At 45.0% G+C, this 14,601-nt stretch overlaps 1 protein-coding gene across 2 annotated transcripts in view; it reads left to right on the top strand.

Annotated features, from left to right (window-relative positions):
* Positions 1-14,601, top strand: part of LOC142497514 (BAR/IMD domain-containing adapter protein 2-like) — a 72,057-nt gene that overhangs the window by 13,268 nt on the left and 44,188 nt on the right. Inside the window, exon 2 of one of the 2 annotated variants that reach the window (XM_075605384.1) lies at positions 430-505. The exons of the other annotated variant lie outside the window; for it this stretch is intronic. Within the exon in view, the coding sequence (XP_075461499.1) occupies positions 430-505 (76 nt within the window). The remainder of the gene's footprint in view (positions 1-429; positions 506-14,601) is intronic. 2 annotated transcript variants of the gene reach the window in all.

Genomic DNA, 14,601 nt, shown 5'->3' with positions numbered 1-14,601 from the left:
CCAACATTTCACAAGTGCTTGAAATGCTGCTTTTAAAGGCACCTGTCGCACCTTATTACATATATTCCCTCAAGTATATATATCAACAACCATGTAGATTGTAAGCTCACACATTACCCCTTTGTATAGGTTTGTCCTCACCTGTATGTTACTGTATATTTTTGTAATATACATAACGTTGTACCCCATTATACCGTGCTGCAGAATATGTTGACGCTTCAGAAAAAAGATAATAATAATAACGTACCATTTTTGCAACAGCGATCCCTCAAAAAAACAAAAGTTATATGTAAAAACCAAATATTTTGGACCCACAACGTGGTCATGCTTGTTCAACCATGTCTGTGCTGAATAGACAAGATGAAATAATCCCTGCACCACACACAGCACTAAAGCTGAATTTTGTTCTATCCCTCTCTTCTCCTACAGGTTATATTAGACCAGTTCAACCCCAGCCTGAGGAACTTTGTGACAATGGGGAAACACTACGAGAAAGCACTTTCAGGTAATCTTGTTTTGCGTATTATCAATGTAACTTATTGACAAAAGAAATGAAAAGCATGGATCATCCCTTGCTTTACTGATCTACTGCAGCTACATTACACTCCCACAGTTACATTAAAGGCTGTTACAGATTTGCAGCAGCTGGAAATATAAAGGTGAGAGGGGACACTTAGCTCTGCCAATTGCAAAAGCCTTTTAAAATGTTTTTACCACGTCCAAGCAGATGGCTCAAAGTCACAAAACATTCACCAACATGACACAGGACTTTATGGTGCCAGGCCTTGTGGCCTTGGTGAAACTTGACTTTGGCAGACAAAGGATCAATTATTTTGGGCTGACCTTATTAATGATCCAATGTGGCTGCCATGTTACTTCCTATTTCGCCATCATCATTTATTTTTTTTAGTAAAAACACGCCTCCACTTAAGGGAGCATCGCAATACATTACAGTTAAACAAATGAAAATGATATACAATTATTTTGTTAGACAGGAAAAGCCAGAAGGAAAAGGTAAGTCTTACACCGAGCACAAAACAGTGGTAAAGTAGATATACACCCGAGCTCTGGGGATAGAGACTTCCAGACCTCTGGAGCTGCACACGAGAAGACCTGCCCACCCAGAGTAGGGTGCCATACCATTGGCATGGAGGGGCAGATCCCACTGAAGACCTGAGATCATATCCAGTATCCTTCCGTAGCTTCAAATGAGACTGCAGATAGGCAGGCCCTTGACCTTGCAAGTGTTTAAGGCCATTACGGAGAACTTGAACTGAACACAGAAGACCACTGGAAGCCAGTGCTGATCACACAGGATAGGAGTAATATGCTCAAAGCGAGAAACACGTCTTGGTATCCGACCAGCGTTCTGCACAAACTGGAGCCGCCACATCAAGCACACTGGCAGTGTTGCATATAAGGCATTCCCAAAGTCCAACCGTGTAGACACAAAGGCATGGACCAGTGACTCATGGTCCATAGAAGCACGAGTGGATGCAAGCTCCGAAGCAGCCTCAGATAAAAAAAACCAGCCTTAGCAACTGAGGCCACAGGCTCACATGTTGAGACTCTGGTCAAAGAGGATGCTGTGGTTACGAACCAGGGACACGGGCAGTGGCTGTACACCATTGATTAGGTGAAGCTCGCCAATCCCCTGTCCCATACTCAGGCATCTTGCCGAACCCATAATCATTAGGTCAGGATTGAGCTTTATCAAATTCATCTCCATCTATGCCGCCACCTTGTCTAATCATGCCATCAATGTGGCAACAGTCGTCCCTGGACAGCCCTGAAAAAAAAACATAGATCTGGATGTCATCAGCATACTGGTGACACTTCAAACCATGCTTCTGGATGATATTGCCCAGCGGTCTTACATACATGTTGAACAGGAGCAGTGACAGCACCGATCCTTGAGGGACCTCAAAGGAAACAGGTCCTACCAGTAACCCCAATGGCCACCTGCTGGGTCCGACCCTGCAGGAATGAGACAACCAATTGTAATGCAGTCCCATCAATAACAGCTAGGTCCCTCAGGCGGTGCACCCCAAAATCAATTGTGTCGAAGGGTGCTGAGAAGTCCAACATGACAATTCCAAAAATACAGCCCTTGTCTATTACTACCCATAAGTCATCTGTCACACAGACCTGGGCCGACTCAGTTTTATTACCGGCTCTAAAGTGAGACTGCATGACATCAAAGAAGCCGGACCTTTCTAGACAATCTTCCAGCTGGGTGAAATCTATGTCCTCCAACACCTTCCCTACCATGGTAAGGTTGGCTATTGGATGATAGTTGGCAAGAACATCAACATCTGGACCTAGTTTCTTCAACAGAGAATGGAACAGCACCTTTTTCAAGGCCACCAGCACTTCCCTCACAGTGAGGGGTCTATTGATCTCCACCAAACACAAAACCACTGCATCAATGGTCTATTTCAAGAGCCATGATGGACAGGGATCCAGATCACATGTGGCCCAGTTCATCCCAGCCGTGATTGAGAGAAAATCTGGGATTGAGATGATGCTGAACTCTTCCAAGACAAGCTTTGAGTGTGGGATGACGCAGACCACGGGGTTCATTGGGGATGAATAGCAGCATGGATGCATTTGATTTTATCATCAAAGAATCAATGAAATTTACCACATCGCTCCTCAGTTGGACAAACCACGTTGAGGAGCAGTCTGAATAAACTAGGCTGCTCACCATCCTGCAGAATTCCACTGGATGATTCCACGAGGAGTGCATCCTCAGGGCGCCGTAGGCTTTCTTCACCCTGAAGACCGCATGCTTAGACCCCTGTTGACATACCTTCAAGGCTGTGCAATCGGCATCCTGGTGGGTTCTCAACCACTGGTGCTCTTTCCTTCGGGGAGCCTGCCATAGGTCCCGGAGGTCGCAAGAATACCATAGAGCACTTGTGGATCTGTGAGCATGCATTCTCGAAAGAGGGGCCACTTTGTCCATAGCTGCACTGAGAGTCAAGTTGTACTTCTCGATGCAGACAGTGATGTTGTCGTCAAGCACAAATGAGGACAGATGGACCCCAAGGCAGCCCTAAACCTAATGGGCTCAGGCAGCCTCCTAACCTGAACCCAAGCTGCCTCTGGCCCACCACTATGTTTAAGGGGCTGGGACACCTCAAATCTGAGCCCGGCTCACCCTATGATCTGTCCATAGGGGGGAAAAAAAATTCACTTCCCCAACTGATACCCCCTGCCTGAAGATTAAGTCAAGTGTATGACTGTGCTCATGTGTCATGCCATGCACAAATTGACTAAATCCCATAGTATACAAAAGATTCCTAGCCTCGGCATTGTCTCGTCATCAACCCACATGTTAAGGTCCCCATGCACCACAGAGCCACCTGTGCTGAAGCAGGGACATCCTTAAAACCTGACCTGTTGGTGGCCCGTAAGGACTGGAGTTGCCTACCCCTGGCCTACATGTTCCACCCACTGCTCTACATTGGGAAAAGCAGAAGGTGGAATAAAAATGAGTGTGCGTTACACTGGAGCAGTAGCGCAACCAGAGGGGGTGAAAGGGTGCTTTTGCACCCCGCCCAAGAATTTGATATATTTTGCACACGGTTTCAGAGGCCTTGCACTCTTCCCCACAGCAATGAAACTAATTGCTGATGAGAGAGCAGGGCCTCTGTAAGAGAGCAGCCCCCATCCATCGACATTGCAGCGCCAACAGGTAAAAACTTTGCACCCCACAATATGAATTTTGGGTTTCACCCCTGCACTGGCGCATACCAAACGTACCCTAGAGGCCATGTTTTTCTACCTGTGCAATACGTTTAATGCACACTATATGCTGGGGATAACATGTCAGTATACCGCGTATAGCCGCCCCTTTAAGATTAATGGAATTTCACATGTTTTAAAGCCTTGATTGTAAACGAAACAAAACGTAAAAAAAAGGCGCAAACGCCGATAAGTGCTCCACTACAAAAATATAATGAATTTCTATTAAGGTTTAAATATAACCATTAATCTAACGTGTAACTTAAAGTCAAATATTAATGGAAACAATTCACACAGTGATAAATTCGTGAAATAATGTACTGTGATACTCCCAGCTCAAACCCTCTGGTGGGTCCTGTCTTCACTGGTTCCAAAGTGCGGATATGTAATTCGTACAATCCAGGGGGAGCATATGGGAAAAAAACACGATACCAAAAATATAAGTGCAGACGTAAGATGAGTATTGAAACCAATGCAGTTGCAGGCTCGGCTCTATACACAGCCTACTCACAAGATAGTGGATGTAATTAGGCAGGGGTTTAGAATACAACTGTGGTTAAAGACTCTCAGTAATCCCATCATTGGAATCCCATCATTGGCTCCGAAGAGGTAATCACACATGTGAGGGTAAAGAGAGACTCACATAGCGCAGATCAACAATATACAAAACGTTATGTAAAACGTATATAAAAAACGCACTTACAATAGTGCCAATAAAATAGGGCATTTAACACACAATGGTGTCAGCAGAGTCCGTACACCATCGTGATTTCTCACCCCCCTCTCATGTTATTCAGCCTCTCCTGCAATCAGCCCGGACTTGGCACGAGTTGCGGTCCGTCGCGTCTTTCGGGTCAGTGACGACACACATGTCCCGCTTCTCGCTCCAAATCACGCGATGGAGTGCCAGATGGGGGTAGCTCGGTACTGATCTCAGGAATGTCCAAGCACAATAGAGAACTCTCCACTCTACGCGTTTCGCCAAAGTGTAGACAGCGGCTTCTACAGGAGGACTCACACTCCTGATGAAGCCGCTGTCTACACTTTGGCGAAACGCGTAGAGTGGAAAGTTCTCTATTGCGCTTGGACATTCCGGAGATCAGTACCGAGCTACCCCCGTCTGGCAGTCCATCGCGAGATTTGGAGCGAGAAGCGGCAAATGTGTGACGTCACGGACCCGACGGACCGCAACTCGCACCAAGTCCGGGCTGATTGTGGGAGAGGCTGAATAACATGAGAGGGGGGTGAGAAATCACGACGGTGTACGGACTCTGCTGACACCATTGTGTGTTAAATGCCCTATCTTATTGGCACTATTGTAAGTGCGTTTTTTATATACGCTTTACATAACGTTTTGTATATTGTTGATCTGCGCTATGTGAGTCTCTCTTTACCCTCACGTGTGTGATTACCTCTTCGGAGCCAATGATGGGATTCCAATGATGGGATTACTGAGAGTCTTCAACCACAGTTGTATTCTAAACCCCTGCCTAATTACATCCACTATCTTGTGAGTAGGCTGTGTATAGAGCCGAGCCTGCAACTGCATTGGTTTCAATACTCATCTTACGTCTGCACTTACATTTTTTGTATCATTGTGTTTTTTCCCCCCATATGCTCCCCCTGGATTGTACGAATTACATTAAAGCCTGGATTGTACGCCATGAACACAAGAACATTTCTCAATGGTTTGCAACATACCTGTTCTGTTCAGCATTATTTGGTATTTGTTATTGTTCGAGAGGGAATTCATTTGTAGTTTGTTTCAGTTCTGGGAAAGAGGTAAAATGTAGAGCAGGGATGGCCAACGCCAGTGCTCAAGAGCCACCATCTGGTCAGGTTTTCAGGACAGCGGTCATTATGACTGAGCCCCCTGTGCTGAAGCAGGGATATCCTGAAAAACCTGACCCGTTGGTGGCCCCTGAGGACTGGAGCTGGCCACCCCTGATGTAGATGAAGCTTGGCAGCTTTGTATGAATTTTTGGATATGAATTTGTTTACTGCAAGTTCCAAAAATTCCATTCCTAGTTTGTAAGATATTGTAAGCTTAAAAGTGACACATTTAAAACATTTAGTTGGCTAGAGATAACTGACAAATTTCACTATATGCAAATGTTTTATAGACATTGGACCCTGAACTTTGGAGGGAAATATTTTTGGCAGGTGTTTAGATAGTTAAGGTTAAAAGTAACTTTCTGAGTGAGCACAAAGCTTTTATAAGCATCGATATCAAACTTTCCTTTGCCTCACCATGAGGTGGATGTCAGAGTTACATAGTGTAAAACAGGGGTGCGCAAACTGGGGGTGCATATTTTTTTGGGGGGTGCGGCGCTTACAGAGGCCCCGCGCTCTTCCCCACAACATTTAAATGAATCCTGACGGAGCGCGCGAGGCCTCTGTATATATCTTACCTTCACTCCAACAGGTTCTGACGACACTTCGCCATGACAACGCGGAGTCAAATGACGCCACGGGGTCAAAGTGCAATGCGCTGCCATGGCAACGCAACGTCACATGACGTCGTGACGTCAAATGACGCAGCCGATGCTGGAGAAAAGGTAAAAGGGGGGGGGGGGTGGTGGTCACGAGCAGGGGGGGGGGAGGAGAGCAGGCAGTGAGGCGCAAACAAAAAAGTTTGCGCACCCCTGGTGTAGAACAAGGCTGTCCAAATATTATTCCATGAGCCATATGCAGTGTCTAATGGCATTAAAGGTGCAGTGCTTCCCCAAATGACCTATATATCTTATAAAGCAGATTGCTAAACATATTTTTTTACAGTTGTTTATACTTTGTTTTTTACTCAAAAAAGGCCAAAATCCTGATATAGAGTATTCACATGGTATAACATCTGCTATCTATTTGAACTATTTGAACCCCATTAGGCAGCTCAGAGATTTTTTCCATGTGGACTTCAAAGAGACTTCTCAAAAATACCGTCTTACCTGAGCCTCTGGGATATTGCTTTTTGAAGTTCCACGTGTCACCGGGATAGAGGGGTCTGAGCAGCCATGTTTAGTTTTGGCCTAATTTTTCTGAAAATAAAAACCGCTGCTTAAAAATCAGTGAGCAGGAAATAAAAAACCCCAGAGAGTTGAAACCAGAGATCTCATTATACAGAATTAGGAAGATATCTTTACAAATAAAAAATAGCCATGCGGGGGTAACTAGCCCTTTAGATCCACTTTCCAACACTGATGGTGAGCAAAGGCAGCCATGGAAATATACGACATGCAGTAGGAGAGGTGGCGGGTAGAGATGGGAGATTTCTCCTCCCATCTCCCACGCGCGAAACGCTCATCGGGTTTTATTGATGTCAGGACGGTGACGTCAGGAGGTGGGGACGGATGCAGCTGGATGCGCTCAACTTACTCTGAGATACCGGTTGTATAGCGATATTTTTTGCTGTAGCTTTATACACTATATATGGCTCTTATCTACTGACCATCTTTATGCCATCTACCTTGCAATTATATAGGGTGGCCTAATTGTTACATGGGAATGGATATAGATATACTATGTAACTTAGTCCCTATATTCTGTATATACTATCTGCCTGTAACACAGTGCGATCCTCTCCCTGTATAGAGGTACCTTTCCATACTTTATGTGAAACTATCCAGTGACGTGTTTTACACATACCTACCTTAATGTTGATCTATTATAGATATCTGGCATTGAGTCCTACGGTGTATTTTGACCACACCAATGGTCACTATTCATTATCTTAAGATGGTATATCATAGATAAATACAACATTTTCTGATGTTCTGTATGAGAATAAGGCTCATCCATCTGGCTAATAGTCTATGTAGCCCTATTTAATGTGGCTTATTTAGATGATAATCCACAGATTTGCATCTATTTTCATTGTACAATTTATGCCTTTCATCTAAATGCATCCATGACCCACCATTGGGGATTTTTATCTATTTTTCTAACACTGTATATATGTACACTGAGTCAGTTCAATTATTAAATTAAGCTTTTTTGTTTTTTTTGGAATAATCTGGCATGATCACTTATCTTGTGGGCATACATTTTGCTACCTTTTGTGAACTGGATTAGCCCAGACATAGGACATTAGTTCCTTTACTGTACACTATTAGAAGACTATCCGTCTCTGCTATAAGACATATCTTTGTGTATGAGTGCAATTCGTGGGATAATGCTATATATATATATATACATACACACAGTGGTCGACAAATCACCAAAAAATCTACTCGCCGAACAAAACAATCTACTCGCCACCTAGTACCACACGTGTGCTGCTTGGGCCAATAGGAGCTCGCCACGATGTTAAATCTACTCGCCCGGGGCGTGCAAATGTATAGGTTTGTCAAACACTGTATATATATATATATATATATATATATATATATATATATATATATATATATATATATATGTGTGTGTGTGTGTGTGTGTGTGTGTGTGTGTGTTCATTACCCCATGTACCCCACATTATCTACTATTGATATAACTAGTTTATTAAGGTTGAGCTTTTGGTTTTCTCTTCTTTATATGGTTTCCTCCGGGGTAACCCTGAGGAAGTCTCTTCATGAGATGAAACACGTAGGGTGGAGGCTTTTTGTGATATCCTAATGCTCTAATATCTGATAAAATGGACTGTCGATACTTGCTGTGCAAATTCATGCATATACTGTACAGCAGACTGTGAGATTGGTTGCAGCCGTCCTCTCAGCTGATTAATTTACTCAGCCTTTCTTGACATCATCTCTATGGGACGTGGAGGGTGTGACCCACGAGAGCTGGAGCTGGAGATGCTGTTCCGGACACACTGACTCAGCTGGTATAGGATTGTTATCCTGAAATGTCTGATATACCTGCTACATTGTAAGTAGCTGCCTACTTTGCGCTGTACACACTACTACAAAGTACTTCACCATATTGGAATCTCTTTTTTATTTGTAAGTTCTGCAGATCTTTGGACCATCATTTTCTTAACGAATCTTTCAATTGCATATGTCCCTTTATAGCCAGATTTTCTGGCATTTATTACCCTCTTCTGTTATTGCGTCTGTTGTTTAGATCATACAGTGTATATATACATATATATACATGTAGAGGTATCAGTACCGTGTTAGCCGTGCTTCAATAATCAAAAAATAAATAGATGATACCGTTCTGTGGCTAACGAAATGCTTTTATTTGTGCGAGCTTTCGAGATACACTGATCTCTTCTTCTGGCGATGTCATTCATTGTAACATCGCCGGAAGAAGAGATCAGTGTATCTTGAAAGCTCGCACAAATAAAAGCATTTCGTTAGCCACAGAACGGTATCATCTATTTATTTTTTGATTATATATATATATATATATATATATATATATATAAATATATAAATATATGTGTGTATATGTGTAGTTTATTTGTCGCAGCACAGGATAAGAGAGGGTTAAGTTTTATAATGGTGGTTCGGGAATGGTTAAATTGATTGCTTGGTTGTTATGGTAATTTAGGTTTCTGGCTTGGGGGCCAATGTTGTTTATGAAGTCGTTTTCTCTGGCTGGGAGACGAGGGGTTAATTCGTTATGTAATGGTTAATGAATGTATTTATGATGGTTTAATAAAGTGTGCTGCGGCACTGTGTGCTCATTTACATGTCATTTCCCAGAATCCCTTGCTGCAGTGGAAGTGCTGTGTGCTGGGTGATAATGTTGAAAGGCGGGGTTGCAGACCTGCCTAAGACATGCAAATGAGCATACAATTATATTTCCATTTGCTATATGCTTTGCTGTGGAGGGTTTTTGTCACTTTTTTTTTTACTCACCATAACTTAACTAAGTATGGTAAAACCCATCCTGATTGCTTCAGTTTTGCATAGCCAGTGTAACTAACCCCACACTGATGGGGCCCATTAAGGTCGAAACAGCTGTCGGTGGGTGGGTTTACTGGCTATGCATCTTAACCCTGGCTGTGCTTAAAGCTGTGACCATGCAGCAAGCTTAAGCTTATAGGGAACCATGTTTAAAATGGTTTTGAAGGAAAAAGTGTCACTGTGTGCTCATTTGCATGTCATTTCCCAGATTCCCTTGCTGCAGTGGAAGTGCTGTTTGCTGGGTGATAATGGTGAAAGGTGGGGTTGCAGACCTGCCTAAGGCTAAGGCCCCGGTCTCTCCGCTGTAACGCGCACCCGCGATATTGGCGGCGCGTTCAGCCGATTCCCCGGTCTGCAGCTCACTGCAGGAAGAGAGACCGGGGGGGGAGTGACGGGGGCACGGCCATGACGTCACCCGGCAGGTTTGCCCTCATTGGCTGAACCGCCGGGGGGCGTGCCTAATCGCTCGACGCGAGTCCTGCTCTCAATTCTATTGAGAGCAGGAGCAACTCTCGCCCGAACGCTGTGGCCCCCCTCGCAGCGGGCCCGGCGCCATTGAGGGGAGGGCTCTCGTCCGTGCAGCGTCCGCCACAGCGGACGCTGTAGTAGGCAGCGGGGGCAAGGCCTAAGACATGCAAGTGAGCATACAGTTATATTTCCATTTGCTATATGCCTTGCTGTGGAGGGTTTTTGTCACTTTCCTTCTCCCACCCCCTCCTGTCAGCTTCCTAATGCTGGTACACTGATGAATACGTCCCACTCCTCTCCTTACACTGGGAACTTGAGGGAGCGGGAAGAAGCTACAATCCAGACCAGCAACATCTCCACTGCCTCTGCATGGGGAGAGGGAGAGCGGGCTGGTGGGTGGGAGAGCGGGCTGCTGGGTGGGAGAGCGGGCTGCTGGGAGGCAGAGCGGGCTGCTGGGAGGGAGAGCGGGCTGCTGGGAGGGAGAATGGTTGTACATTTGGCTGCAGCCAAGTCAGCATCAGCGTTTGGCCGCCGAGGGACCCTTGGCCACAGCCGCTCCGCCGCTGGACACTCAGCTGCCGGCTGTTTCACCAATACGGTAAGTTAACTTAAGGGGGTTTTAGTTCTCAGGGTAGGGGGTTAAGGATAGGGGTTTTAGGGTAAGGACTAATTGTTTGGAGTTTTTTTTTGTAAATTCTTTATTTTATTTTAACAATTAATATACATAATACATACAAAAATCATATATCCGATATACCGTATTATATTAGCATCCCTCGTAACTATAAACATCATAAAACAGTATATAAAGCAATGTTAAAGTTTCATATTGCTTCCTTGCATACAGCTATATGGTACCATACAATACAATATGTTATCTAACATATTATAAATAACTAAATACAGTAAACTAGAGCTATTAATAGAATTAACCACCTTATACAGTCACAGAATAAAACATAATATAACTTAACTTAACCTACCAGAAATGAGCCAAACTCTAGATTGTCAAATTAAATTATCCATAGTATCCTAAATTTTGGTAGTTAGCTTCCCTTACTATTTCCCCTTCTTCTCACAAGTTCCTGTTCTCTGTATATTCTTCCCATGGTAACCATAGGAGTTCAAATTTTAACATTGTATCTCTGGTTATATATGATAGCTGTCCCATTTTCATAACCTCACACATTCTCGAGTCCCATTGTTCTATGGTGGGTGCCTCTAGTTTTTTCCAACTGTATTAATATTAATACTTTATCAGTATTAGTATTAATAATGATTTCTTGATTTTATGTTCTTTGACCCCTTCTCTGTTTAACAATATAATACTCGGGTCTTTTGGAATTCTAATCTTTGTAATCTTAAAAATCTGTTCCAGTATCAAATCCCAAAATGTCTTAATTTTGTTACAATCCCACCAGATATGCAGCATCGTTCCCACCTCCCCGCAGCCTCTCCAACATTTATTAGAGGCCCCTGGATAGCATTCGCATAGTCTTTGCGGTGTATAGTACCACCTGTACATTATCTTACAGTATATGCATTTCAAGCATATTTGTTGAAACAGAGGAAGTACTAGAATTACTCCACATTTACGTCCGTTCGAGAGTAGAATACTCCCTGCTCAACTCTTTTTCCCCATGCTAGTGCGAAAGGATGGGAACCGTGAGAACCCGCAGAGCTGAAACATGCTACCTTCAGCTCCGGAGATTCCCCAGTTCCCAACATTACCTTACCGATGAAGGGTAAACAAAAGGGCCACCAAATCTCCCAGGTCTAGCAGCCAATAGGAAGCCGTATTTTCATCAGTTGTGGCTTCATATTGGGCGCACATTTATATCCTCTTTAAAAACGTGGAAGTAACCCTGGTGTCTTCAACGGTAAGTATGCAGGATAAATAGCCTGGTTCAGCCCTACAGGAACCATTGGTTCCCATCCTGTAAGGAAAAGGATAAAAATGGCAAGATTGCCGTTTTAATGGATTCCTTATAAGAATTCCTTAACTAATAAAACAACTGTGCCAAATGTGAAGACGTTTTCCTGTGGCTTTACCTTTATTGACATTAGAATATGGTATGCTTGTGTTATGGATACACATTTTTGGTTGATCTATTTTTGGGGAAACGCTGTCTTTCCTGGATCTCAAGAGTGTCTTGGCATCTAAGCGTGGAGCATTGTGTGCTATGCCAGGACCAGATCCTAAGGCATTTTCATTGCTCATACAACCCAAGGATGCATCACAGTGAAACAAATCCATGTAGGGCATCTACTGATATTGAGATTTCTACACATATACATTTTTGGGGGTGGATGCAATGAGGGCAAAAGTCATATCATGCATAAAAATGGGCATAGCTCAATGGTTATTGCCTGAATGGGAGTAACGACAGGTTTAGGTATGACGTAAATGTAGCCCCGGTCTATTTTCCTCCTCAACGACCCCCCTCCTTGCGTGCCAAGCGGTCGCGGGTGCCGCCGGAGGCAGCGACGGACACGCCGGCACGGCGAGAAGGTGGGGCCCGGAGCAGGGAGCGCTCCGGGTCTTCGGAGTCTCGGGGGCGCACCCGGCTAGCGGGGGCCGCCATTGTAGTTGCGCACGCATGCGCCGCGATCGCGCATGCGCGGGATAAGCTAGGGAGTTGCGGCGGCCATTAGGGAGTCGCGCATGTGCAGGGGAATCGCACACGCTGCCCCAAGACAAAAGCAGCCTCCACGGGACTACAACTCCCATGAGGCTTAGGGCCAAGCACCCCAGGTGTCCCCGAGTGGCCAATGAGAGGCCAGGATTCCCTAGAGCAGGGATTGATACTTTTCGCGGGCTTAGGGCAATGTCAGTTGGAGCTGGGAGCAGGAAGGGGGAGGCAGGGTGTAGGGAGCAAGTGGCTCCTACACCAGGTAAGGTAATCCCCAGGTCCCAGGCAGGCCCCAATCCCCAATAGGGTAGTGGGTAGGTGCTGAGGGAAGGCCCCTAAGGTAGGGACCCTGCCCTTAGGTGTGTGCGTGGTGTGGAGACTTGTCAGTGACACAGCTGTCAGTGTTGTGTGCGCTGACAAGGAGACACGGGTTGAGTGCAGTGTGGTTGCTGCAGGTACTAGGTTGAGTGCAGTGCAGCTGTCGCAGGTTAAGCAGAGAAGCTAGTGAGAGGGGATCCGGGAGGTGAAGGGAGAGGTAGTGTGGGTGCAGGGGGTCAGTGACCCGCCTGCATAGTACAGTTCTACCCCGCAGGCCCCTAGGAGTATTCACCCCTTACTGAGTACCAGTTAGGGACAAAGCACAGAGTTGCGGCGGTTGCAGTCATCTGGGACCAGATGGCTGGACACCGTGATATCTGGAGGCTACGTGTCGGATGCGTCTGACCCTTTGCGAAGTTGTTACCGGTCACCGCCGTGACCGGAAGGTATTATTTACATCAAGTGCACCAACACCGGTCAACAGGCGCTACTCTTTGGGGACGCTAGTGAAGTGGCCAAAGGACTGAGCCTATACCAATATAGTACTATACATGGACACGGTGTGTGAGGCACGCGGTGAGGGGATGGAGACGTTACTCCTGATGAGAGTGGCCGAGCCACTAAGGTTATATTGCGTTATAGTATAAGGTATATGTCATGTGTTATTACCACGGTTTATTATAAAGTGATAAGGTACTGTTTCGTTACAGTAAAAACAGTTGCATTCATATGTGTGTTGTTGTATTTCTTGCCCAGGGGAATCTCACATCACGGGGATCCTGGGTAAGTGGAGGCACTGCGCTATAAGTGTTACCCCAGGCTCCCAGTTAGCGGAGGCTCAGATCTCCTGGAGGCACAGGTGTGTGCAGTTACCAGTAGTCTCTTTGGGAGCGTCAGAAAAAGGGCTACATAAACAAAGTCATTTTATTTCCCTGCGTTATTTCACTTTCATCTTCTCCAAAAGCTGAGAGTGACACATCGGCCCAGATGTACAGCTGTCTGTTATTTTTATTTATATTTATAAAAATGTTTTACCAAGAAGTAATACATTGAGAGTTATCTCTCGTTTTCAAGTATGTCCTGGGCACAGAGTTTTCTAACAATACATGGTTACATTAAAAGAACAGGGTTATACAGTCACTTCACAGACATTTCATGGACAGATAGAGTTGGAAAATTGGGTACAGAGGATAAAGGGCTTGTGAGTTTCAGATAGAAATAGAGCAGCTTTAACATAACCAAACATCAGCGAACGGCAGCAAACGACTCACACCCTTTAGCTGCCCTTCGGCTGCGCCAAGGGCTGTCTGCCTTTGGGGCAACGCAGATGTAGACTGGGGTGGTTGAGATTAAATGCAGCTATGAACACAAAGTTCTTTATGTCCTCTTGGCTCATTAACATTCCAGTGGGTGGGGTTGACGTTCAACAAAGTACAAGCAAAGATTAACCCTTAGCACGCTGTTCCTATGCAGAGGGGAGCAGCTGTTGGCGAGCCCCATCAGGCCGCCTGCCTTTGGGGCAATGCAGATGTACACTGGGGTGGTTGAGATTCAATTGTTATGATATTGACATGACGCTAAGCCTATGC

Source organism: Ascaphus truei, chromosome 6 (genome assembly GCF_040206685.1).
Source record: "Ascaphus truei isolate aAscTru1 chromosome 6, aAscTru1.hap1, whole genome shotgun sequence".
NCBI lineage: Eukaryota > Metazoa > Chordata > Amphibia > Anura > Ascaphidae > Ascaphus > Ascaphus truei.
This window is presented reverse-complemented; position numbering and strand designations above follow the sequence as displayed.